The sequence below is a fragment of the Schistocerca americana genome, chromosome X (genome assembly GCF_021461395.2).
Source record: "Schistocerca americana isolate TAMUIC-IGC-003095 chromosome X, iqSchAmer2.1, whole genome shotgun sequence".
Classification (NCBI taxonomy): Eukaryota; Metazoa; Arthropoda; class Insecta; order Orthoptera; family Acrididae; genus Schistocerca; species Schistocerca americana.
Window position 1 is genome coordinate 928205870 of NC_060130.1, and position 27337 is coordinate 928233206.

The 27337-nt window shown below is 38.3% G+C and overlaps 1 protein-coding gene across 1 annotated transcript in view; it reads left to right on the top strand.

The window, feature by feature from the left end:
• Positions 1–27337, top strand: part of LOC124556804 (protein phosphatase 1 regulatory subunit 37) — a 247765-nt gene that overhangs the window by 146870 nt on the left and 73558 nt on the right. The window contains exon 5 of the mRNA XM_047130824.1: positions 5183–5333. Within this exon, the coding sequence (XP_046986780.1) occupies positions 5183–5333 (151 nt within the window). The remainder of the gene's footprint in view (positions 1–5182; positions 5334–27337) is intronic.

Here is a 27337-nt window from a genome sequence, read left to right on the forward strand (position 1 = left end):
GCTGCCACCGCCTCAAGAATAAACTTGGAGGAAATGGAACTGTGCAAGCTGTCATATTGAATGGACCTATATTCTTTTGTGGCTGCAAGGTTAATTTTACTCTGGACATCACTACTGCAAATTCTGGTAGTGGTTGGTCTACACTAGCCATAGTTCGTTGTGAAAACGCCTCCCTTCCTGGACTTGGATCTTTCGCCGACCGAGATGTCATCGCCTACAAGACGTGGCATTGTGGTATTGACCCGAAGACCCAGAGTAGACCTAGCTATGTGTATAGTAATATGCCATTTACATTGTATACATGCTCCTGTAGAAAAGTTAGTAATATGAAAAAATACATGTATGGATGAAAGGACTTGGTGTACTTGCTGAAAATGTAACTGTCACTGGTGATATTACTTACCCTTCTTATATACAGTATCCAACTGCACTTTTTTTCAATTGCTTGGGAATTTGCGCTAGACGAAAGATTTTCAATAAATGCAATGTAAGTAAAGGGTCAGTGCTGTCGGGTACTCCCTGTAAAACCAAATTGGAATTCCATCAAGACCTGGTAACGTATTTGTTTTCAACTCTTTCAATCGCTTCCGCATGCTGGGGAACCCTGTGACTATGTCCTCCATACAGGAGGCTGTACAATGGTCAAAGAATAATATGTTTGTACAATCCCCATTCGTGAATGCTTTCTTAAATTGGAGATTTAAAATGTCAGCTTACCTTTTGCTGTCTTCTATTGCCACACCAGAATAATCAGTGAGTAACTAGATAAAAGCCTTCAACCCCCTTAGTGATTTTAAATAAGACCAGAATTTTCTCAGGTTCTCTTCAAGATCTTTTGCTAAGGTATGGCAGGGGTAGTTATTGTACGCTTTGCAAACTGATCTTTTTACAGACACGTGAATTTCTATTAACAGTTACCTGTCGTCATTTGTATTCCTAGAATGCAACATTTTCTACTTCCTGAGTAACTTCTGAATTTTGTCATTAAACCCCAGTGGGTCTTTTCCATCATTTAGCCACTTAGTCTATACGTCTCCAGCGCATGAATTACAATCCATTTAAACTTTGCACATAATTCCTCTACGTCCATCATACTGGAGCTAAACAGTGTCCATTCATTTTCTAAGTGGGATGCTAACAACTGCTTATCTACTCTTTCTATCAGAAATAATCTCCAAGCCTTCTTGATGGATTTATTAACTTCAATTACCATTGCCGTTTTGATGACATTATGGTCAGTAATCCCTGTCATTATACTGACGTCATCAATAAGGTCCAGCCTATTTGAAGCTACAAGGTCTAAAATATTTCCATTGCATCTTGGCTGTACTGTTAGACTAGCTGCTGAAGACGGCTTTCAGAAAAGTAATCAAAAGTACTTTACAAGACTGCCTGTCCGGACCACCTGCAGTCGTTGGTGAAACTGGCCTAATGTGGCATGTTCCGAGCAGTTGTTTGAAGCAAAGTGATCTGCTTTGGTCTACATGGTGGGAGACTAGATAAGTTGCTTGTTGACGGAATTTCCCAGTGCTCTTAGCATCTACACCTGTCTACAGAATAATGTATAACCTCTGTCAGGTCATGACTCCCAGCAGTTTGCACTGTGCCAGTGATATTGACATCCTTACCAAGTGGTGGATCAGACTTACTGCATCTTTGTCACTGCTAGAAGAAGATACAATAGAACATACATAACCATATTTTTTCTTTATTCTAGTTCCTGCACATGTTGAAACAAGAGTAATAAACACTCCTACACAGGTTGTACCAAATAATATGGCCACCTTTTGTAAATATGTTGTTTGTGGAACTTGTTTAAGTGATTTGTCTCTAATCTTTTGACATTATGTGGTTTACAATTGTGTTATGACATTTCTGAAAGTGTTCCTAGTCACCAGAATGTCTTAGATTGTTGTGGTCTAGGGTGATCCTCAATCATAACAAACCTCAGGTCTTGTAATAAGCAATTGTTGTCAATGTGTTTGTGGTTCAAACTTCTTGAACAACAATTTCTAATTTGTTAGGAATATCTAGGACCATTATACATACAATCATGACAGTGTAAAATAACTGATGGAAAACTATTTACTAAACTCCATAGTGGAATAAAAGCAAAAGTTCCTGCAGTACGTGGAGAATATAACAAGGTTTGTTGTCTCAAACAAAAACACCACTGCTGAGAGTATATGACAGGCCACAAGAAAATCTCAGTACCAGCAAAACAAACTTCCATGTGTTCTGTAACTGACCACCTGATGGGTATTTTCTTTCCAAAACAGATTTCTCCCAATCCCAATAGATGACCATAGTTAATCACATGAACATTTCGAGGGTTTAGAGTCATAACAACATATCTACAAAAGTAGCCATTTTGATGTATCTACTTCTCCACTGTCTTAATGTTAAAGCTGGCAATTGTTGAATGAATGTAAACGTACTCTAAGAACCATAAGGCATCACAGTTATCAGCAATGTAAATTTGGTGGTGGCAATGATAAGTGTTTCTACTATTACAAAATTTCTTTTGTCTTCATCTCAAAAGATGTATTTTGTAGCATTATGTTTGTAAACCCCTGATTCTACAGTGCGTTAATTTTAGTGGCAAGCTGGGATGAGATGAGTGATTACTATCTAACAAGATTCAGTAAAGCCGCAGTGACATGTGAAAGCCCAGGGTGTTAACAGACTGCAGTACCTTGTTAACATGACACAGTTCTCCTCCTCATTGGTACAGTCAGTGAACAACGAACACTGAGTGTCTGTTACAGTTACTAAACTACACACATTCATGAATGGTAGTGTTAGATATTCATTCATGACATGGATAGATAAATTGCTTACCGAAAATATGTATTTCAAGAATTTAATATCATATTTTGTATGATTTAACAACTCATTCTTGCATACATTTTACAGCCTCATTAGTGGTTATTAGTAAAACATTCTTGTGCAGTTTTGATCATTAGCACTAAAATGAAGAGATTTCTGACATCATATTCATCTGATAGGAATGCACTGATAGTTATTTGCTGGCATCATGTTCATCTGATGGAAATGTGTCACTGTGCTGATTGGGTAACATAAGTTATGTGATTGTCAAATGGCTATGGATTTTCTAGTGAACTGGATTCACCCCAAGCAGTGAATCTTTTACTATGAGACTCTTGGTTTGTTTAAATGTGATTGTGCTTACCTTTGTACTGACTTTTCTATTTGAGCTCAAATGAAATAGATTCAGTGCTTCATTTTCGCTATGGGTTTACAAGAAATAGAAGGTATTAAGTTTTCAATATTTTATGGAGGATAATAATGATGCTTATTGCAATATTTTGGTAGTAACTTACAAAAATATGATTTAATATTGACTGAATTTTATAAATATTCTCTTTAAAACCCTTGGAAAAATTTGTGCATTCAAAGCAAATAATGAAAGCTGGTTTATAGAACCATAAACCATATGGCTGCAAGCACAAGAATGGATGCAATCATACCAATGCAACAGGAAACAGTATATATCAATATACAGCTCCTACCAGTAAAAAATCAAAGCCACCAAGTATAGAGTTCCATGGGGTTCAGTAATGGGGCCATTACTATTTAATCTGTTTGTAAATGATATAGGTCAGACTCTTCTAATGCAGGGCCAAAGGGCATGGGCCATCACTAGCGCTCGTTAGCTTGCCCACATGCAGGCACAAGTAGTGCAGGCTACCTGCAAGACAGCCTGATTACATATGTGCTGCACATGTGCGACCTGCTTGGCCTGCGCTCTGCCATTGTAGCACGATTCTATACATTTATGGCCCAGCTGTGAGACTGCCTGTGTGTCAGCCATTTGTCCTCTGCTGCTCACTTGTGCCTGTGCCTGCCCTGCTGCTTGAAGGAAGGAAGGCAGGCAGGTGTGTCAGCGAGCAGGAACAGCCTGATACAGGTGCTGAAGAGAATGAGAAGAAAATGTTGTATGCATATGACTTGACAATAAGGAACAGTGACCAAAATGTGCAACCTCTGGAGAGAAGAGCATATATTTCTGAAACACTGCAGCTCAATGGCTCATGGAAAATACAGTGATATAACCCAAAACAGATTATATATACAGTGTTCATCAACCAAGAGAACTATGTACAAATGGATTTCGAGGTTGGTGATAGAAACTTGGAAGAAGTAGAATCCACTAGATTCTGTGGATAATGGAGTTGAAATGGAAACAGCATATTAATTTTGTCTGTAAGAAACTCAGATCCATCATATTTACGTTGAAACAGCTATTGCAGTATGCAAATAGCTTCTATGTACAGTGTACCATGGATTCTTTGAACTGTGCCTGGGTTATACTGTGACAGTGTGGGGAAACAAAGAGACCATTGACATTACAACAACAACAACAACAACAACAAACTGGCAATTAGAATCATTTTCAGAAGAACTTCTGAAACATGCAGAAACTGCTTCAGAAATCTAGGCATTTAACTTGTACACCTTTGTACTTATATAAAACAATAATATACATCATGAAAGAGAGGTCAAAGTCAATTTGAAATGCTAGTGCACACACCCGCAAAGCGCTGTGGAAGAATGATGTACAAAGCATAGCCAACCAATTGACACTACTTCATAAAGGACCTCTGTACTCTGATATCAGGTTACTAAGAACTTATCCTAAAACCTGTATGATAGTATACATGGCAGTAACTTGACAAAGAAACTCAAAGAATTTTAGAGTGTTAAAGATCACCTATTAAATCAAATTTTTGTACATTGTTCTTTATAAGTGATGTTAGAGAGTGTAATCAAAATGGTCACTTCTTAGAAAGCAAGTGATAATGAATGGTTTCTATTTTTGATGTGTTCTATATTACATATACATTTACAGTACACAATGTAATCATAAAGGAGCAAATAAAATTGTATTCAAGATTCTTCATTGTGTAATCAGTACCTGTGAGATTTCTTAGAGCACATCCTGTGGACATTTTCTACTACAGAGTTTGTACTCCACACTCTAGGAAAAAATAGTTTCCTTCCCCAGTTTTAAAAGCAGCATTGGTACATGTTTTTGTTTTATAAATAGGTATAGCTCAAAATTACATGAATTTTAATCTCAAAATAACATGAAAACAAAATTCTACTAAAGCAGTGTTTTTAAATGAAACAATATTCTTATATCATATTTTTCTTTCAGACCCTGTGCCTAGAGCAGCTTGAGGCAAGGAACTTAACATTAAATGAACAGTTCATGCCTATACTTAGCCGAGCCCTACGAATTGGCACTCAGTTGCAGGTGCTGAAGCTGGAAAACTGTGGTCTTGCAGGACGACCCACTGTTATTCTTAGTGAGTTGAAATACATCATTATTTAAAGAGTTAAAAGATAAGTAACATTTACGTTCATTATATATTAAAAATCAAAGAAATGATTGATTGCTTAGAAGATCTTGAGATGTGGAAGCAAATTGATGTCATCTGAGTCTCCGAACACTATTAGGATTGAAATCTGAATTTGGTGGTTATAAACTATTTTTGTATGAGTGTAGCTCAAATATGGTTAAATATTATGTGATTGTATTCATGAGAAATGAGCATAAATTGAAAAATGTAGAAATAAGTCCATTCTTTGTTGGTCAGTACAAATATCTTAATTTTTTTACCGTGGAAAGATTATGACCATTAGGCCTTTTATTTTATTTTATTTACGCATAAAGTTCTGTAGGATCAAATTGAGGAACAAGTCTCCAAGGTCATGGAACATGTCAGTACATGAAATTACAACATAAAAGTAATAACAGATAAAAATAAGATGTTTATGAACCCAAAAAAGTCAAACTATAAGTTTCAGTAAACACAGTTAACAATATAATATAAGAATCAGCTTACTTTTTCAAGGAACTCCTCAACAGAATAGAAGGACTGACCCACGAGGAAACTCTTCAGTTTCGATTTGAAAGTGCATGGATTACTGATAAGAGTTTTGAATTATTGTGGTAGCTTATTGAAAATGGATGCAGCAGTATACTGCACACCTTTCTGCACAAGAGTTAAGGAAGTTTGATCCTAATGCAGGTTGGATTTCTGCTGAGTATTCACTGAGTGAAAGCTGCTTATTCTTGGGGATAACCTGACATTGTTAACAAGAAACGGCAGTAAAGAATGCATATATTGAGATGCCAATCTCAAAATACCCAGTCTAGTGAACAGGGGTTGACAAGAGGTTCACGAACTTACACCACTTATTGCTCAAACTGCCCGTTTCTGAACCAAAAATATCCTTTTAGAATGGGAAGAGTTGCCCCAAAATATAATACCATATTATATGAGTGAATGAAAATAAGCAAAGTAAACTAATTTTCGTGTTGGACGATCACTTACTTCAGATACCGTTCAAATGGTAAAAATGGCAGCATTAAGTCTTTAAACAAGATCCTGAACATGGGCTTTCCACGACAGTTTACTGTCTATCTGAACATGTAGAAATTTGAACTGTTCAGTTCATTAATCATATACAGTGAAATTAAAACGTCGGGTTTTGTTGAATTGTGTCTTAGAATCTGTAGAAACTGAGTCTTATTGTGATTTAGCATTAGTTTATTTTCTACAAGTCATGAACTTATGTCATAAACTGTACTATGTGAAACCAAGCAATGTTACACACAACATCCTTTACTACCAAGCTAGTGTCATCAGCAAACAGAAATATTTTAGAATTACCCATAATACTAGAGGGCATATCATTTAAATAAATAAAGAAGAGGAGTGGCTCCAACACTGATCCCTGGGGCACCCCCCATTTGACCGTATCACACTCAGACCCCATATCACAGCCATTCTCAACACTGCGAATAATGGACCTTTTGCTGGCTGTTGTTAATATAAGAGGTGAACAAATTGTGAGCTACTCCCAATACTCCATAATGGCCCAACTTCTGGAGCAATATTTTGTGATCAACACAATCAAACACCTTACTTAAATCAAAATATATGGGTAGTGTTCGAAACCTTTTGTTTAACCCATCCAGTACCTTACAGAGAAAAAAGTTGTTAAATGACTTCTAAAGCTAAACTGTACATTTGATAGCAAATTATGTGATATAAAATGATCAATTATCCTTACATACACAGCCTTTTCAATAACTTTATCAAACACTGATGGCATAGAAATAGGTCTAAAATCGTCTACATTACCCTTTTCTCCCTTTTTATAAAGTGGCCTTACTACTGAGTATTTTAATCGTTCAGGAAACTGACCGTTCCTAAAGGAAAAATTACAAATATGACTAACATATACAGCACAGTACTTTAATATTCTGCTAGGCACTCCATCATATCCATGAGAGTCCTTAGTCTTCAGTGATTTAGTTATTGACTCAATCTTCCCCTTGTCAGTATCACAGAGAAGTATTTCAGACATCAGTCTCTGAAAGGCATTTGCCAAGAGAGTTATATGATTCCATGTAGAAACTAAATTTTTATTTAAGTCACCAGCAATGCTCAGAAAATGGTTGTTAAATACTGTACAAATATCTGATTTATCAGTAACAGAAATATTTTTACTATGAACTGACTTTATATCGTCGACCTTGTGCTGCTGACCAGATAATGTTACTCATAATCTGTCTTGATTGCAAGAATGTTTATTCACATGACTATTTTCGGTTCCTCTAGAACCATCTTCAGATCTGCAATTTCGGTTACAGGAGTAACCTGTCCACACACAGCAACCTTCACATGCTGCCTCACATTTGTGAATGTGCATTGGGCTACTGTAGCTTGATTTTAACTACTTGTATCATTTTGATATAATTCTCGCTTTGTTCTACATGATACCCTTATCCCACTAGTCAGCCACCCGGGCTATCTTTTATTGCTAGAACATTCTAACGGAAAGCAACTCTCAAAAAGCATGAGAAATGTGTTTAGGAAAGCATTATATATAAGTAGGAATTCTGCTTATTTTATGTTACATTCATTATGCCACTTGTTTTAAGGGTCTTAGATTTAATATGAATACTTATAAATATTTATGAAACAAATAATAAAAACTGTAATAGCTGTTGCAGAAAAAAAACATAGTTTATGTTTTTGTGAAGAGTGGAATAATAAAATCAATTTACAGGTAAGTTTTAGACTATGGGCCATGATAGCAATGGACAAGAGAGGAGAGAAAGCAAGCTATGACTGTACCACTGAAGAAAGGAGAAAAATGGAGGTGTTGACTGAAAAATAAAAAGAGAAAGAAATGTGACTGGGAGAAGAAGTGAGTGTTTGCTTTACTGTTTGATGGAGAGCAATGTTAATCTAATAGAGAAAATGAGGAGTATGAGAAAAGGAAGTGCTCTGACTTTATCTTAAATGCTACATTATTTGTAATTGAGCATAGAGTGCAAGGTTGAGTGTCCCAGAGGCTGATAGCTAAATTGAGAAGTAATTTGACAGTGTTTTAATGTTATGGATAGATACAGCTAGCACACTAGATATGTGAGACCTTGCATTGCAATTATGATGAGATGGTGATGTGGTACTGGGAGGGGTGCTTAATGATGTGTCAGGGAGGTAGACATAGGGGTGAATGATAATCAAGTTTTCATTTCATATCATGTTGGAGTATGTTCCAAAATTTCTGGAGTGCATAGAGACAAGCAGAAGTCTTCCTACGTGTGGTGGCAGTATTTTCTATGTAGTTGATATGTTAATCTAATGCTAAACCCATGTTCTTCACACATTCTGATGCAATAGTGGGCTGCCATCATGAAGTATTGGTAGCAATAATTGCATAAGTCAGGACTAATTATATTCTGAGATACTGAAATTACTTGAGACTTCGTCACATCTAAGCATAGGCACAGTTTTTCACCCATCTGTACTCAGAAGGTAGATTGTAATTAATTTGGATGATGGTTTTGTACTGATATCATTGGATCCAAAACTTAAGTAAAGGTGCAGTTTATCAACATAGAAATGATATCTTCTGAAAGACAGAACCAATGACATGTCGTTGATATGTAAGGAGACCAAGAGTGGGTACGGGACAGACCCCTGTAGCATTCCTGAGAGAATTTGTTTCCACGTGACTTTTCATTCCTACAGACAACATACTGCTGTCTACACTCATTAGTTAATACTGAAAAGTGGTTGAAAATTACAGGTTCTCTCGTAGAAACAGAAGAATAAAAACATTTTGACAGAAAAAGGGGCCAAAAATGGCTTTTAGACACTTACGAGTTAGCAACAGTCTTTAATTTCCGTAATCAAAAAGCTGAAGGTAATAATATTGCGATAAGTAATTTTTGAATATAAAAATTTGAAGGAAAATGAAGACTTGCCAATCCTGTAGCAAATGGTTAATCAGCTTACGTCATACAGGATGGAGAAATACAATCCTATAGTAAGATAAGAGTAAATTGAACAAAATTTTCCAAATATCGATAAGTTGGAACTGCATGATTATGAAACTATGGCCATGAAATGACAACCAGCCAGTGATGAGCTTTGTGGAAGTGTATGCATTTAAACTGACTTGCCCAAGCTAATACCTGTTATGCTGAAGTGCAAAGCTATTACTTAAATTATTTGAAGATAAATAATGGTTTTAGCTGAATGCTCAAAGCTGGGCATACTTCCAATTCCTATCCATGGCTGGTTATGATAGATGCAAATTTTCTGTTATGCTATGGCTTGACTGCTAAATCAACTGCTCTAAAAGTGTAATAATGACATTAATTTTGTTAGATAATAAGCTGTGCTGCAGAAAGAACATTGCAGTAAGATATTCGACATGTGGTAGAGTAAGGCACAGTGTTATTAAAGAATGAAATCTAAAGGCCACATGTTTTAATGAACAGAGGGTGTGAATGAATTTTAGAATCATGTTCAACAGATAAGTAAGTGTGAACTGAGATAGTGGGCAAAAAGAAAACAGAAATTAAATTTTAAAGACTTTTTTATCATATCACACTTTTTTTGGAAAATGTTAGAGATCCCTGTCTTGAACATTGCTACAAAATTGTTATCGTTGAAGAAATGATTGGGGAACTGCTCAAAAATTTGTGTCATGTTGTGAATGATTGTTGTGGCCTCAAAAATTCTTGCATCCAGCTCTTGACTGGTGTCTTGTAGATACTGCCTTTCATAAAATCCCACACAAAAAGTCAAGTGGTGTTAAACTGGCCAATCTGGGAGGCCATTCTCAGAGACCACTGTGCCCAGCCAGCACGTGCTTGAGCACTTAATTTTAATGTCATCTGACTACCGTATTTACTCGAATCTAAGCCGCACTTTTTTCCGGTTTTTGCAATCCAAAAAACCACCTGCGGCTTAGAATCGAGTGCAAAGCAAGCGGAAGTTCTGAAAAATGTTGGTAGGTGCCGCCACAACTAACTTCTGCCGTTGAATATATGTCCCGCTACACAGGCATGCTTTGTAGGCACAAAGATAAATACTGGCGCCAAAACCTCTGCGTCAGTAGATAAATTTAAAAAAAAGGTGGAAGACGAGCTTTTTTTTCTCCGCCCCGAGTTTCAACCACTGCATTTTCATACATTATCCAACGAAGTAAATACGAATTCCATATTGTTCATCTTCGAATGTAGCAGAATTTCAATATACTACGAAAATCCGACTGACAGGACTGTTTGGGATGTTTCTCAATATGGCCAACTTTACGTTCTGAATTTTTTCCTGACTGTGAGAAGAGATGGTTGCTAATAGGAACCTGATGAAATGTGAATCACATGCAGTATTCTCTTCACCATAAGAATAATGCGAATATAAACATTTTGCCATGTATTCTTTCGTGTTTGCTGCTATCTCATTTAAATCCTGTCTGACAAACTACGAAACTAGAGTGACACAACAGTAAATGCGGAAGAATATACGTATCGTGTCATGTTTATATTCATTTTATTCTTATGCCTAATAGTGATACAGTCAGAAATTAAGCACGGCAACTGACTAGATTTTTAAATCTAAGATGACTCTAATTTCTGTGCAGAATTTGATGTACTAAAGAAGTGGCCGCAAAGATTTTCAAACTGAGAAAAATTTTCGCCTAACTCTCGTTCAGCACATGTTCTGTCATACGCAGTCTATTATTTGGTTCTTGTTGATCATTATCAAAGAAAGCAGCAGTGTAAGTAACAACAAATAGCAGTCTCTTGCCATTGTTTCGCTAATGAGACGATTCCTCTCTCTCTTTTTTTTTTTAATTGTATGCGGCGGTAGCGCGCACAAAAGCAAGCCATGCCGCGAGCGGCAACAGGCCGTAAACATGCACTATCAGAATGCGACAAACAATGCATGACACAGTACAGTAATGCATTTTCAGCTTAGAGTGACGTAAACACGTATAACAAAGAAAACGTCACTTATCAGATCAAAGCAAAATAAGCAATCGATTCAAACCAGACGAAGCACGTGGAAAAGGAAGTGTACCCGTATAAATACGGACGGAGCGCCTGACGCATAGCAATGGCTACCTGGTAAAGCTTAACTGTTAAGCTTACGACTCGAACCAAACTACTGTAGCTGTATCGTCATTCATTCGACCTAAATTGTGTCTCATATTACAATGGACCGACTTTGTTTCGATTTGGAGGTGAGGCCTAAAACTTTTCTCTCCCCTTGAATTTCGAGTCTCAAATTTCAGGTGCGGCTTAGATTCCGGAATTATTTTTTTTTTTATTTTCCTTTATTTCGAATCTCATTTTTCAGGTGCGGCTTAGATTCGAGTGCGGCTTAGATTCGAGTAAATACGGTACTATAGTGGAATGCAGCAGAGCACCACCCAATTGGACCAACATCCTTAGGCATTTTTGCCGTGGAACAACTTCTGACAGTATGTGCAATTCCACTTGCAAAAATTGTGAATAATTGTATTGTTCATAAATGTAACAGAAATTTTAATGCGCCCACTGGTGACAGCTCTGGACATTAAATACTGCTTCCCTAATGAAAATTGCCTTATCTGTAAACAGGATAAGGCATATTAGCACTGCCTTAATGCACAGACAGAAAAATAAGTTCTCACATAGGATAATAATCCTCTGCTCTTAAAGCTTGGCTCTTTATGAATGCTAAAGATGTAAACTGTTTTCCTTTGTGACATTCCAAACAAACCTATCACTAACACCGAGTTTGTGAGCTCTTGCTGTGACACTGGTTGGAGGCATTGTTGCAAAATGAAAGAGTTCAATTCCAGTCTGCCCACTGTTGCGTGACATCTTTTATTCAGCCTTGTTGGGTGTAAACATTCCCATTTCTCTCAAGTGACAACCACCACAGCATAACGTAGTAGCAACTGAAAAACCACACCTCTGGGCACATTCAAACTTGTTCGTTTACTGTACAAATTTCCATGTACTCATAACTGATTAGCTGCCTTTTATGATTGTAGCACCACTACTGTCTATGAAATTTTGCTGAATTTGATATCTCATACCCTGCTCTGACCTTATTATCAGGTTGTTTTTCTCCACCCTTAATAAAAAGTCACATTACATAACTTAACTGCATTCACATCTCATAAACAAATATCTTAATTGCATTCACAGTTCAGATTCAGTCACTGAAAAACAATGAGACTAGTTGACGAAATGGCAATATAAGACTTTGGAACAGGTTTCAATATGTTGAATGGGATGACATTTATAATTAGCCTAATGCTGAAAGTAGGTTCAAAATGTGGCAACTGGACTAAATAATATGGACTGTTTGCAACAAACACTTCATTTTCATTATTTCCCCCTTCTTTCTTTTGTCCTCCTCACCTATAAGAAATTTGTCATTATTTTTACTTTTCCCATTATATCATATGAAACATTGTGAGAGTTTCCATATATGTCTGTGATAGGTAAGGTATTCTACTCTTACAATTTTGCAACTGTGGTGAGTTGTTAGTGCAGATTTAGTATGAACATTTGAGAAAACAACCCCGAAGCCACTAGGAATATCTAGAGCTATTGTCTCTAGTATCATAACAGCATAAAAAGTTATGGGTAAAAATCAGTTGCTCCATACAACAGTGGATGAAAAGTTAATTCACTTACACAGAAATGAGGGCATGAAAGGGCATTGTTACTGTATTACTGTCACTAAGACCTCAGTTACAAATGGGTTCAACAGGTGAATATGTATCTGCAGAACACTGTGGAAAAATAAACATCATGAAGGAAGTGCATAAACAAAAAAACTGTGGTAAACATTAACACCAGACCTCATGTGAACCAGATGAATGCAAAGAAGAGTAGTTCCATGACTAACAGCCATTTACTGTGATCTAAGTAGTCTACTTTTTTTCTATTTCTTACCACAGGATATTTTTAAGTGTTCAAAACACAATGCAAGTATACAATCCAAGCTATTTTCTTTTAACTGTTAAAATGAAAGTTCTACAATAGTTTGGGCAGTCATGTTGTGACTTTTAGTCTGGTCTGTGATCGCACTCCAAGGAATGGTAAATTGTAATGTATATGAATTTTTTTTAGATGACAGTGCACTTTCCCTTGAAGAGGCATTGTTCATTGCAGTGTATTACACCTTTCAAGATGGAGATGTCGAATAATGATTTGTTGAGCATGAGGATACTGTAATGTGCCTTCCCTTGCCTCCACAAATGTAAGATTTGAATTTATGAACATCTGGAGGTGTGTCTAGGAAAATCAGTTATGGTATAATATGCTTCCTAGCATCTGACTGATTGTGGTTGTAGGCAGATATCTTCAGCTTCAAATGATGTTTGACAGTTTTAACTATCCTCAACAAATTCTGAGTGTTTCAAAATTTAGTGGTTTTTAAAGATTTTGAGTGATTTGTGACTACTACTGTAGATCAGACACTTAAGTTATCCATTCTGCTCAAATGAGTTGATGATCAAATGCCTCAGGCTTCCAGTTTCGTCAGTTGGCTATACTACAGATAACGAGCAGGTGGAGCTTGCTGGCTCCTGTTCTTCAAAGCTTTTGTACAGTGTTGGGTAGGTTGCGGATGCACAGTGTGTTCAACAAGGCAATCATACTTTAAGGTCAAAGACACTATTCACTTTGAAGAAATGAGCCTGTCAGTTGTTACTTTTAAGATAAGGCATCTTTGATAATTTGCCAAATAACATAAAATGTCGGAAGGTGTCTAAACAATTTTTTTAATCTAAGCTGAAATCATTTTTTGTGGACAACTTCCTCTATTCCATAGACAAATATTTTTGTATATTTTTGTAGAAAAATGTATTTATTTGATTTAAAACCCTGTTTTTCACTTGTAACACGGATAGTAACAAAGTGTAATATGTGCAATTTTTCTCAGTTTAAGGCACTGTGCTTTAACTGTTTTCTCCCAGGTGTGCTTTTTCATTTAGTATAACATATAACTAATCTATATCATGCCTCTGTATGTCCATCTTTTCAAAGATGGTTGCAGGACTTGGCTGTTCAGTAAAGGATGTCAAATGATACTCCTTTCAGCCATCTAATTTCCAAACTGTTATTTTATTTGGCTACCAGTTTTGGCGATTTGCTATGCCATCTTCAGACCCTCTGACCAACTTGTAGGCAGATTCCAACCTCGGTTCTGGTCAAAATAGGGACCAGCATTCAAATACTGGTGTCTGTATGTTTCTGCTTGATACAGTGATTACTTCAACCAAAATCTGCCACTGTAGTCAGATAAACTGGTAGCCAAATAAAATAACAGTTTGAAAATCAGATGGCTAAGAGCTGTGCGATTTGACGTCCAGTCTATATCATGGCTGCTGAACTACAGCTCACTATCTTCTGATAATTCCTCAAAGTGCATATTTTACATTATGTTTCATTTGTGCCAAAATTACTCACCTACCATAATGTTAACCACCCATCTGTTGATCAAATTTCATTATTTGTTAATCAGCAACAAGGCCACAAATGATAACACAGTGTGTCTTTCCATTTTTATGCTTTATTTGCAATACTTCATGAACCTGTTTACTGTCACCAGTCATGGCAGACAGAAAATACACCAGTGACCTCCATTTTGTCTAATGGTAGAATGTTAGATATTGCAGGGAACTGGGCTCTTGGCTATGATGCAGACTGAATTTTGTGTAATATAGTTTTCAGCCTTGAGGTGAGCTGTGTGTAAGGGAGGTGAGTGGCTGTTGAATTATAATGGACATTAGTTTTTTTATAACTGGAGCATCTTGAGCACCTCAGTTGCATTAAGCTTGCCGAAGTAGGTTGGGTTCTGTTTGGCTTGACTGCAATTACTCTTTTGTCTTATAGGACCAACCTGAATCTAACAACCAAAATAACAAGTCTACTGGCTGTTTTAGTGGGTATTTGCGGAGCTCTGACACCAAAGCTATATAGAAAGATGATTAAATTTCAGTTAAAAAATTAACAGGGCTCATCTTTTGTGAAAAAATACCTCTGTTGTGACTGATAGATATGTATGTAGATAAAAAGCACATTTAAGAATATCTCTCCTTCTGTATACTTTAAAAGCTAGGGCTATGTATCCTGAAGGCATCTTTGCAATGGAGAATTCTTTGTGGATGCTGCTGTTTCCAGTTAACCAAACAACCTAATGGGAAGAAAGTATCTCGTTACATAAGAGCTGCATAGTTGTTGTAGCAAGGGTGTTGTGATGTGCAGAAAACTTAAATGTCAGTACAACAGATTTTCAGGAGAAATGGAAGAATTAGTGACACTGTAATCTTCAAAACTCAATAAAAATTGTTAACAAAAAATTCAAAAAATAACTACTGCTTCTACATGAATGTTCAACTCAGCAGTACTACTTAAATATGTTAATGTTGGGCACACTCGACTTTTTTTAAAGTGTGGCTTTATATTCTAAACCCTAGAGGTACTGTAAGTGACAATGTCAACACACCACACTGCCCTGCAAAATACAACAAAGGGTGCAGCATACTCAGCTCCACAAGTATTTGTGATCTGTTTAGAAATGTACACAGTATCAAGCATGGAGTGCCTATTACTTCTCAAAGTATAGGTGCAGATAATGTATAAATCACTACAGCTCAAGTATTTACATAATTTTCTTAAGCCCTGAATACGTAAGTAAAAGAGCAGGTGTACATATGCAGACACTGCTTACTGCTGCACTAAATGATAGATGTACTTGCAAATGCTACTTTGTGAAGTATCTAAATTTGACACCAAAAGTATAAGAAAGTACAAAGAAAAATAATAACAGACTTGAAAACACACTCACTAAACTGCAAGTTAGAACCAGGGTAGTGCCTGGCGATGAATATTTTGTCACAAAAGATAGAGACAACAATATCTGAATGGGTCAGTTAGTCCATCAAACACATAATATATTTATGTCAGACTACCCACTTATGCAGAATAACAAGAGAACTTGAAACCTCACCGATAGAAATGTACATATTCTACTGTGGAATGTGCATGCTTTAGGACATGTGTAGGGAGAGAAAGGACGAAGACAGAATAGCAATGTTCATTTGTAAAACATACCAATCCCCCTGCCTTTGGCTCTGATCTGTCCACAAAAGTAAATGCTGTGATAGAAAATGTCCATAGGAGAGTCATAGTATGCTCCATGTTTCTCTAGCCAAATGAACTTGTTGAATGCAAGACAAAGTCATCTAATTAATCCATTCCTCCTTCTAGAATACTTCATTGGTCATTATCGGCCATGAGCCATCACTAGGCCAAGGAATCAAGTAATAGCAAATTTTATAAGGTGAGGAAACGCATTTCATCTGAATACAAGATCTGAGTCATATTTCAACATTTGTTGCAATGTTCTCCAGAAGCAAAAAGCTCTCATTCTACTTTTCTGCTGTTGTAGACATGGTTCAGTGGGAAGTTAAGGATGACCTCCATGTGAGTTAACACTTTTCCATTTGGGTTTACATGTCAGACAGAACACAGCTGAAATGGGTATTTGCCATGGCAAACTGTGAAGTGTACAGAGAAATGACTGATTTTAAACACTAATAAAGTCAGCATCATGGATTTATCACATTTCAAATGTCATCCATTCTTAGGGTCTCACATTAGCACAAGACATAGCCTGCAGTTTGTTGGAATGAGGAATGTCACTCTGTAGTGAGGAACAGGCTGGTAATATTGCAAAGGCTTTTTATGGTAAAGTACTTACGGCATGTTACAACACTTAACAGTGCGGTGGCGTGTTTCCTTTCATCCTGTACCTGGATCTACCTGTGAACTCATTGCAGCAGATCGCCGGTAGGAAAGTCAAGCAGAAACCTACTGTACTGCAACTCGCACAACGTGACTATTCCAAGAATCGGGAAAAGGTCTTAATTTTGAATGAAAGGTGGAAATACTGGGAAAACTTCAGTATATTCTGAACCTTGATAATGTAAAAGTTCACTGCCAAGCTCATGCTGATCATAACACAGTCACGCAAGTTTATGGTAATGTATTTCCCAAAATCTGAACAACTATGAAGCACGGATTGTTCTTAAATGAAAATGCTCACCGTACTGTTAAGTTTATCGATGTCAAATGCACTCAACTTATTAGCCACCGATCTGCTCAATATGCCATGCAGAATTACTGTCTTTTCTCATACACAAAATTACTTAAAAAATACGTACTTTCTAAAAAACACACCGGAATGAATATGCCATCACTTTAAAACAGTTTTGAAATATGTAGCACAACTAAAATTGGCAAATTATAACTTCCTTCACAGCTCATACTACACATGACTGTACCATTGAAAGGCTGGGCTCCGACTTCTTTAGGCTGCTGTAAGCATTCTCTATCTCCAAGAGAAAATACGCGCGAAGAATACTCCATTCTGATTTATCAGTTGTCTTTAAGGCCAATAGAAAAATATTACTCTCCTGCGTTAGTTCGGACTTTCTATGACAAACCAATCAACAAATAACACACTTCTGAACTGTACTTTTTCCCGAAATAAATATTTAAGATTCTGATATTTTGTTTATACTTTGTCATTAACTATTTTCATTTGCACTCAAATTAGCTTTCCTTTTACCATAAACTTACTTAACATATTATGATACAAAATTCCCCGTCGTCTGCACTCACACTGTCTTAAAAATTTCTCACGCTAGTTCATACAGCATTCATCAGTAGAACAATGATCTACATATTTACTTTGGACCACATTCATGCATCATTCACACTACTAAAGCATATACACAACTGTACAAACATAAAGAAACACAAAAGCTGTCAAGAAATAAACAGAACAATTTAAAAAAATCTTGACCTGTTTCTTGAATGTCACTGTGCACTACTGTCCTCTAGCAGATGAAAATTAGAACTACGTACTTGAGTGTACCCACTTCAGACCATCTGTTACTGTGCATGCATGAGTTATTCTCCCGATACACAGGCTCTAGACAGGAGCGATATGAGACACCATGCCTCAACAGGTTCTGGCAAGAAAATCCAACTCAACCTTTATGTTGTTGTTATGGTCTTCAGTCCTGAGACTGGTTTGATGCAGCTCTCCATGCTACTTTATCCTGTGCAAGCTTCTTCATCTCCCAGTACTTATTGCAACCTACATCCTTCTGAATGTGCTTAGTGTATTCATCTCTTGGTCTCCCTCTACGATTTTTACCCTCCACGCTGCCCTCCAGTGCTAAATTTGTGACCCCTTGATGCCTCAGAACATGTCTACCAACCAGTCCCTTCTTCATGTCAAGTTGTGCCACAAATTCCTCTTCTTCCCAATTCTATTCAATACCTCCTCATTATTTATGTGATCTACCCATCTCATCTTCAGCATTCTTCTGTAGCACCACATTTCGAAAGCTACTATTCTCTTCGTGTCCAAACTATTTATCGTCCATGTTTCACTTCCATACATGGCTACACTCCACACAAATACTTTCAGAAACGACTTCCTGACACTTAAATCTATACTCGATATTAACAAACTTCTCTTCTTCAGAAACGCTTTCCTTGCCATTACCAAACTACATTTTATATCCTCTCTACTTCATCCATCATCAGTTATTTTGCTTCCCAAATAGCAAAATTCCTTTACTACTTATGTGTCTCATTTCCTAAGCTAATTCCCTCAGCATCACCCGACTTAATTCGACTACATTCCCTTATCCTCGTTTTGCTTTTGTTGGTGTTCATCTTATATCCTCCTTTCAAGACACTGTCCATTCTGTTCAACTGCTCTTCCAAGTCCTTTGCTATCTCTGACAGAATTACAATGTCATCGGCGAACCTCAAAGTTTTTATTTCTTCTCCATGGATTTTAATAGCTACTCTGAATTTTTCTTTTGTTTCCTTGACTGCTTGCTCAATATACAGATTGAATAACTTCGGGGAGAGGCTACAACCCTGTCTCACTCCCTCCCCAACCACTGCTTCCCTTTCATGCCCCTCGACTCTTATAACTGCCATCTGGTTTCTGTACAAATTGTAAATAGCCTTTCGCTCCCTGTATTTTACCCCTGCCACCTTTAGAATTTGAAAAAGAGTATTCCAGTCAACATTGTCAAAAGCTTTCTCTAAGTCTACAAATGCTAGAAACGTAGGTTTGTCTTTCCTTAATCTTTCTTCTAAGATGAGTCGTAAGGTCAGTATTGCCTCACGTGTTCCAACATTTTTACGGAATCTAAACTGATCTTCCCCGAGGTTGGCTTCTACCAGTTTTTCCATTCATCTGTTAAGAATTCGAGTTAGTGTTTTGCAGCTGTGACTTATTAAACTAATAGTTCGGTAATTTTCACATCTGTCAACACCTGCTTTCTTTGGAATTGGAATTGTTATATTCTTCTTGAAGTCTGAGGGTATTTCGCCTGTCTCATACATATTGCTCACCAGATGGTAGAGTTTTGTCAGGACTGGCTCTCCCAAGGCTGTCAGTAGTTCTAATGGAATGTTGTCTACTCCCGGGGCCTTGTTTCGACTCAGGTCTTTCAGTGCTCTGTCAAACTCTTCACGCAGTATCGTATCTCCCATTTCATCTTCATCTACATCCTCTTCCATTTCCATAATATTGTCCTCAAGTACATCGCCCTTGTATAGACCCTGTATATACTCCTTCCACCTTTCTGCTTTCCCTTCTTTGCTTAGAACTGGGTTTCCATCTGAGCTCTTGATATTCATACAAGTGGCTCTCTTTTCTCCAAAGGTCTCTTTAATTTTCCTATAAGCAGTATCTATCTTACCCTTGTGAGATAAGCCTCTACATCCTTACATTTGACCTCTAGCCATCCCTGCTTAGCCATTTTGCACCTCCTGTTGATCTCATTTTTGAGACATTTGTATTCCTTTTTGCCTGCTTCTTTTACTGCATTTTTATATTTTCTCCTTTCATCAATTAAATTCAATATTTCTTCTGTTACCTAAGGATTTCTACTAGCCCTCAACCTTTATAATACCATATAAAGTGGACAATTTCCCATTATGTACCTGGGACTCAGTTTAGCCACTTGATTTTTGTTATTGCTATTTGCTTATATACCCCCATCTACAATAGTTCTTGACCACAGCATGGATTACAGACACCCTCTACATGCTATATAACATATTCATATATGCCTTCTTATGACCCATTTATATATTTAATTTTATTGTAATCATCTACATTGTTTTTTTATAGTATATATCATTTCAGTTGATTCTGTAGTAGACACCTCACATCTAGTGAGGCTGGTATCTGCATCAGGATTGGATGACTTTTGAAGTAAGTTCAGCACCCTTCCCTTTTTTCCTTTATATGATGCTTTGCAGGGCCCATCCAAGTCTGGCCAGTTTAGCATTTGTACTCACACCAGTCCAGTTTTCTTTTTATGTCAGATTGCTTTATTAGTTAAAGGTACATGTTTTATATTTTTTTTTATTATTGCAGTTGTTTCCTCACTGTCAGTAAACACACAGCATATAATTACTACAGATTTTATATGGAGCATAAACACATGGTAATTTTGTGTGTGTGGCCCGGTGGCATTCCTAACTGTTATATCTGCCACTTTGAAAAGTCCATCTTTATTTCTGGTGCACCGCTATTCATTGCTTGTAGTCACAGCATGTGATCATTTAGCATTTACTACACAAACCATCCAGCAGCGAGGTAGATAACTTTGCAGTAGGTCTGCCACCTCTATTTTAATACTATTCCAGCAACGTAGTGCCGTGTGGCAAGCTTGTGAGAATCATGTTCGCCACCAACATGCCTGGGTGATACGAGGATTTTATCAACTGTGTGCATTGTATTTTTATCAAGACATGTATATATGGGGTGTGCCTTTTATGCTTTGACTTCAAGTAATGTAACACAGCAGTTTTCTACATCTACATTGATAGTGTGCAAATCACATTAAAGTGCCTGGCAGAGTGTTCATCAAACCACCTTCACAATTCTCTACTAATTCAATCTCGTATAGCGCACGGAAAGAACGCACACCCATATCTTTCCATATGAGCTCTGATTTGCCTTATTATATTATAGTGATTGTTTCTCCCTTTCTAGGTCGGTGTCAACAAAATATTTTTGCATTCGGAGTAGAAAGTTAGTGATTGGAATTTCGTGAGTGGACTCCTCCACAGCAAGAAAAATGCCTTTGTTTTAATGATGTCAATCCCAAATCCCATATCATTTCAGTGACACTCTCTCCCATATTTCGTGATAATACAATACGTGCTGACCTTCTTTGAACTCTGTCAGTCCTATCTTGTAAGGATCCCACACTACACAGTAGTATTATAAAAAAGGATGGTCAAGTGTAGTGTAGGCAGATCTGTTACATTACCTAAGTGTCCTGCCAATAAAGCGCAGTCTGTGGTTAGCCTTCCCCACAACATTTTCTATGCGTTCCTTCCAATTTAAGTTGTTTGTAATTGTAATTCCTGGGTATTTAGTTGAAGTTATGACCTTTAGATTTGACTGATTTATCATGTAACCAAAGTTTAACAGATTTCTTTTAGCACTTATGTGGATGACTTCACACTTTTGTTATTTAGAGTCAATTGCCAATTTTTGCACCATAGATATATCTTTTCTAAATTGTTTTGCAATTTGTTTTGATCCTCTGATGACTTTACGTGTCAATAAACGACAGTGTCATCTGCAAACAACCTAAGACAGCTGCTCAGATTGTCTCCCAAATCGTTTATATAGATAAGGAACAGCAAAGGGCCTATAACACTACCTCGGGGAACACCAGAAATCACTTCTTGCTTTACTCAATGACTTTCCATCAGTTACTATGAACTGTGAGTTCTCTGACAGGAAATCACGAATCCAGTCGCATAACTGAGACAATATTTCATAGGCACGCAATTTCAATACAAGCAGCTTGTGTGGTACAGTGTCAAAAGCCTTCCAGAAATCCAGAAATATGGAATCAATTTGAAATCACTTGTCGGTAGCACTCACCACTTTGTGCGAGTAAAGATCTGGTTCTGTTTCACAAGAATGATGTTTTCTAAATCTGTGGCGACTGTGTGTCAATAGACCATTTTCCTTGAGGTAATTCATAATGTTTGAACACAATATATGTTCCAGAATCCTGCTGCATATCAACATTAATGATATGGGTTTGTAATTTAGTGGATTACTCCTACTACCTGTCTTGAATATTGGTGTGACCTGTGCAACTCTTCACTCTTTGGGTATGGATCTTTCGTCAAGCGAACGGTTGTATATGATTGTGAAGTATGGAGCTATTGCATCAGCATACTCAGAAAGGAACCTAACTGGTATACAGTCTGGACCAGAAGACTTACTTTTATAAGTGATTTAAGTTGCTTCACTACTCCAAGGATATCTACCTCTATGTTACTCATGTTCGCAGCTGTTCTTGATTCAAATTCTGGAATATTACTGTGTCTTTTGTCTTGCCACTAGCATACTTCTCATATGACCAGAATCTTTTTTGGATTTTCTGCCAGGTTTTGAGACAAAAGTTTTGTTGTGGAAACTATTATAAGCATCTCGCACTGAATTCTGTGCTAAATTTCGAACATCTGTAAAAGATTGCCAATGTTGGAGATTTTGCGTCTGTTTAAATTTGGCATGTTTTTTTCGTTGTTTCTGCTACGGTGTTCTGAGCTGTTGTGTGTACCAAGGAGGACCAGCTCCGCTGTTTGTTAATTTATTTGGTATAAATATCTCAATTGCTGCCAATATTATTTTTTTGAATTCAAGCCACATCTGGTCTGCACTTACATTGTTAATTTGGAAGGAGTTGACATTGTCTCTCAGGAAGGCATCAATTGAATTTTTATCTCCTTTATTTGAATTGGTATATTTTTTTGTTTATTTTTTGAGCATTTGGGGGTTACAATATTCAATATTGCTATGACAACTTTGTGTTCACTAATCCCTGTATCAGTTTTGATGATCATTCTTAACTCAGGATTATTTGTTGCTAAGAGGTCAAGTGTGTTTTCACAACCGTTTTTCTATTCGTGTGGACTCATGAACTAACTGCTTGAAATTTCATTTTCAGAGAATGCATTTAGCACAATTTCGGATGAGCTTTTATGCGTACCTCCGGAATTAGACGTGTATTTTAGCTAACATATCAAGGGTAAATGAAAGTCATCACCAACTACACTTGCATGAGTCGCGTACATGTTTGATATTAAACTCAAGTTTTCTTTGAATCGTTCAGCAATTGTATCATCTGAACTGGGAGGGCGGTAGAAGGATCTAACTATTATTTTAATCTGATTGCCAACGGTGACCTCTGTCCATACTAACTTACAGGAACTATTTACTTCAATTTCACGACAAAATAAACTACTACTAACAGCAACAGAAATTCCACCTCCAACTGTGTGTAGCCTATCCTTTTGGAACACCATTATGTTCTTCTCAAAATTTCGGCTGAACTTATCTCTAGCTTTAGCCATCTTTCAGTGCCTATAACAAGTTGAGCATCAATGCTTTCTATTAGTGCTTTAAGCTCTGGTACTTTCCGAACACAGCTATGACAATTTACAACTATTTTATATACGTTCTTCCTGTGTTCGGCCTGCACCCTTTGTGACTCAAGCCCTTTTTGTGTTTTCCTGAGACCCTCTAATCTAAAAAACCATCCAGTCCACGCCACACAGCCCTTGCTACCCATGTAGCCACCTCCTGCATGTAGTGGACTCCCGACCTTTTCAGCAGAACCCAAAACCCAACCACCCTATGGCGCAAGTCAAAGAAGTTGCAGCCTACATGGTCGCAGAACTGTTTAAGCCTCTGATTGAGACCCTCCACTCAGCTCAGTACCAGAGGTCCACAATCGGTCCTGTCAACTATGCTGCAAACGGTCAGCTCTGCTTTCATATTACAAGCAAGACTGGAAGCCTTTACCACTTCTGTTAGCCGCTCAAAACCAGAGAGAACCTCTTCCAATCCAAAGTGTCACACGTCATTGTTACCGATGTGAGTCACCATCTGCAGTTGACTGCACCCTGTGCTCCTCATGGCATCTGGAAGGACCCGTTCCACATCTGGAATGACTCCACAGGGTATGCGCCTAAAGTTTGAGCTCCCAACTATCAATAATCCCACCCTCTGTGATTTCCCAGATCTTGCAGGCTGGGAGGCTTCCTCTGAAACAGGACAGGTGACGGCATCTGGCTGAGTGACAGTGTCAGCCACAGACAGCACCTGGAACCTGTTTGTCAGACTAACTGGGGAGGCCTTACATGCAGTTCCCTGGAAGTCTTTTGCCGCCTGCTATGCCCCGGGCCGACCTCCCACTCGACGGCAGGTGATGGGTCAACCTCAGTGCGAGCAGTAACTAGGCTGGCCACCAGTGAGGACCAATCGGAGGACTCAGACATGCTGGACGCCCGTTGGACCGCGACGGCCGGCCCACAGCAGTGGTGCCCATCCACTGCAGCTCAAGCTGTGTAAATGAAGCCATCACAGCCTGGAGCTGAAAGCGAAGTGTCACCAACTCGGATCACATCTGTACACAACAATCACAGTCCCTATCCACACTAAAGACCGTGGAAAACTAAAATACCCAGGTAAGGGACCATCAGCACGTGCTGTGGAACTCTCCTGTAGATGCTGACGAAAATGCAGGAACTATGTCTAATACATTAGATTAATACGCAGAGATTCAAAAAACTACCTACTGAAGCACTCAGTGGAAACTAAATAATTCACCCCTGATTAGGAACTTTTAATATGTTTACAAAGTTGGTTTACTTTCTGACGCAAACAAAAATGCGAGAACTGTGGCTATCAGATGTTAAATTAACACGCAGAAACTCAAGAAACTAAACTATCGAAGCAGACAGATGAAGTTATGCAATTCACTCCTTGTTAGGAGCGTGTAAAAAACTTTCCTTTTGGTGCATCTGTCTCGGCCAGTGGCTACTGCCTGATTTTTACAACAAGTACATGGATTTTTTTATGTTTTATATAATCTGTGATATGAATTTTAGTCTCACTCCGCACTTCCACACACACACACACACACACACACACACACACACACACACACACACACACACTCTCACACTCTCACACTCTCACTCTCTCTCTCTCTCTCTCTCTCTCTCTCTCTCTCTCTCTCTTTCTCTTCTTTATCACCTTTATGTTTTTTTCCTTAGATGAGATGATGGTAGCATAAGAGCGTGGAAACCAATCATCTTGGAAAAATAAAAGTGTCTGCACTGTAATCGCAGTGTGCGAAGTGTGTTCAATTTCAACTGTACCGATCACACCACAGCACAGCATGTGTACCTTACAATTTCCCATTTCTTGGAAGGAGGTAATTTTAATCCCACTCCTCAAACTAGGGAAAGACTTCAGTAGCCACAGTAGGTCTTTCCCTCACTTGTTTTGTGGACATTGATTTTCTAGTAGTGGCATTAAAATCTTAAGTCATCCTAAGTCACTTCCAGCATGGATTCAGAAGTTATCACTCCACACTTGATAATGTTACCCTGTAGGAGGCAGATATAAAAGTGACTTTCTAGTGCAGACATTATTGTGTCCAAGATTCCGTAGAAAATTGGGAGCAACCAAAGAAACCCACTCAGGTTGGACTGACTGGCCAGGGTTCATCAACGGTGGTTCGCTGACTGTGAACAGGAAGGAAACAGCAAGAGGAAAATGGATGATGGAGATCGCATAGCAGAATAGAAAAGTCCAAACAAGATACCATGGAGTGAAAATCTAAGATGTAGCAACTACAAGACCAAAATCAACTATGTGTAATGAGAATGATAGGAGAGTGCCACAGATTGACAACTGAAAATGGACGTGCAGCACGGCATGACTTATAATGCTGTGATGAGTATTAATTGCCTGGTGAGATGGGCTTGGTCTAGCACCACATCGTGGCCAGACCAGTGTGCAGTGATAAAAGTGCTCATAGCTATAACACTGCTGTCTGTTTGCCAAGATTGCGTTCCATGCCTTCCATCCGGCTTTCTAGATTGCCAGGGTGGGGTGCCAGATTCCTCCCCCCTGAAACAGTGCTGTAGGGCTGGAAGCATCCTGGATGATGCTTTGTAAGGTGAACCAGCAGCGCGATTGGTGTCTTGGCACTTTATCCCATTGGCTGATGTGAGGTATCGGGAGCACCTGGCAATGTACTGTGTTGCACCGGCGTAGGCAACAGTGGCCAAAGTTGTGGAGTTTGCATGAAGACCTCCACCTCTGTGCCTGTGGCCATGGAAACTGCCGCTTATATTCTGGGAGCGCAAATTATAACTGTCCATTTGTGGAACCAACAAAGGTGGGCTTTCCAGGTCAGGTTTTACCTCAGGTCGCGGTGCAGTCAGTAGGTGGGGCCGAAGTTCGTTGATATGACAGCACTCCAATCTTTCGGAGTTTTAACAGTCATAAGACTCTGCCCATGGGTGGTAACCACTGTAGCTGGTATCCATGTGTCTTTCGCCCTATACAAGCGTGCTCATACTGCTGTGCCTTGTGGATATCATCTGACGTGCTGTGTCCGGGACTGCAGGGCTAGGAGGTGGAGGGAGTTCACAGTTGCGTCCCAGGGAGGAGCTCCGCTAAGCTGCAGTCATGGACGAAAGTGAGTGGTCCTGTATGTGCTCAGGAACATCAGTAGCATTGCTGTGGTGGTGTTGGTGGTGGTGGTCCCTGCCACCTTTAAGATTTGCTGTTTGAATGCACACACAATGTGCACCGCTCCACCAGTGAAGGATGGTTGAAACAGTGGATTAAAGAGGTGTTTGATGCCATTTGAGGTGCAGAATTGTTCGAAAGCGGTTGCCATGAGTTGGGGCCAATTGTCCAGTATGACGGTTCAGAGAAGCCCTATGATGATGAGAATGCAGTTGAGGACATTAATAGTAGTGTCTGTCTGTTGTGAACACCATGTTAACCACATATGAGGAGTTAAAGTAAGCATCCATGACAGTGAGCCACAC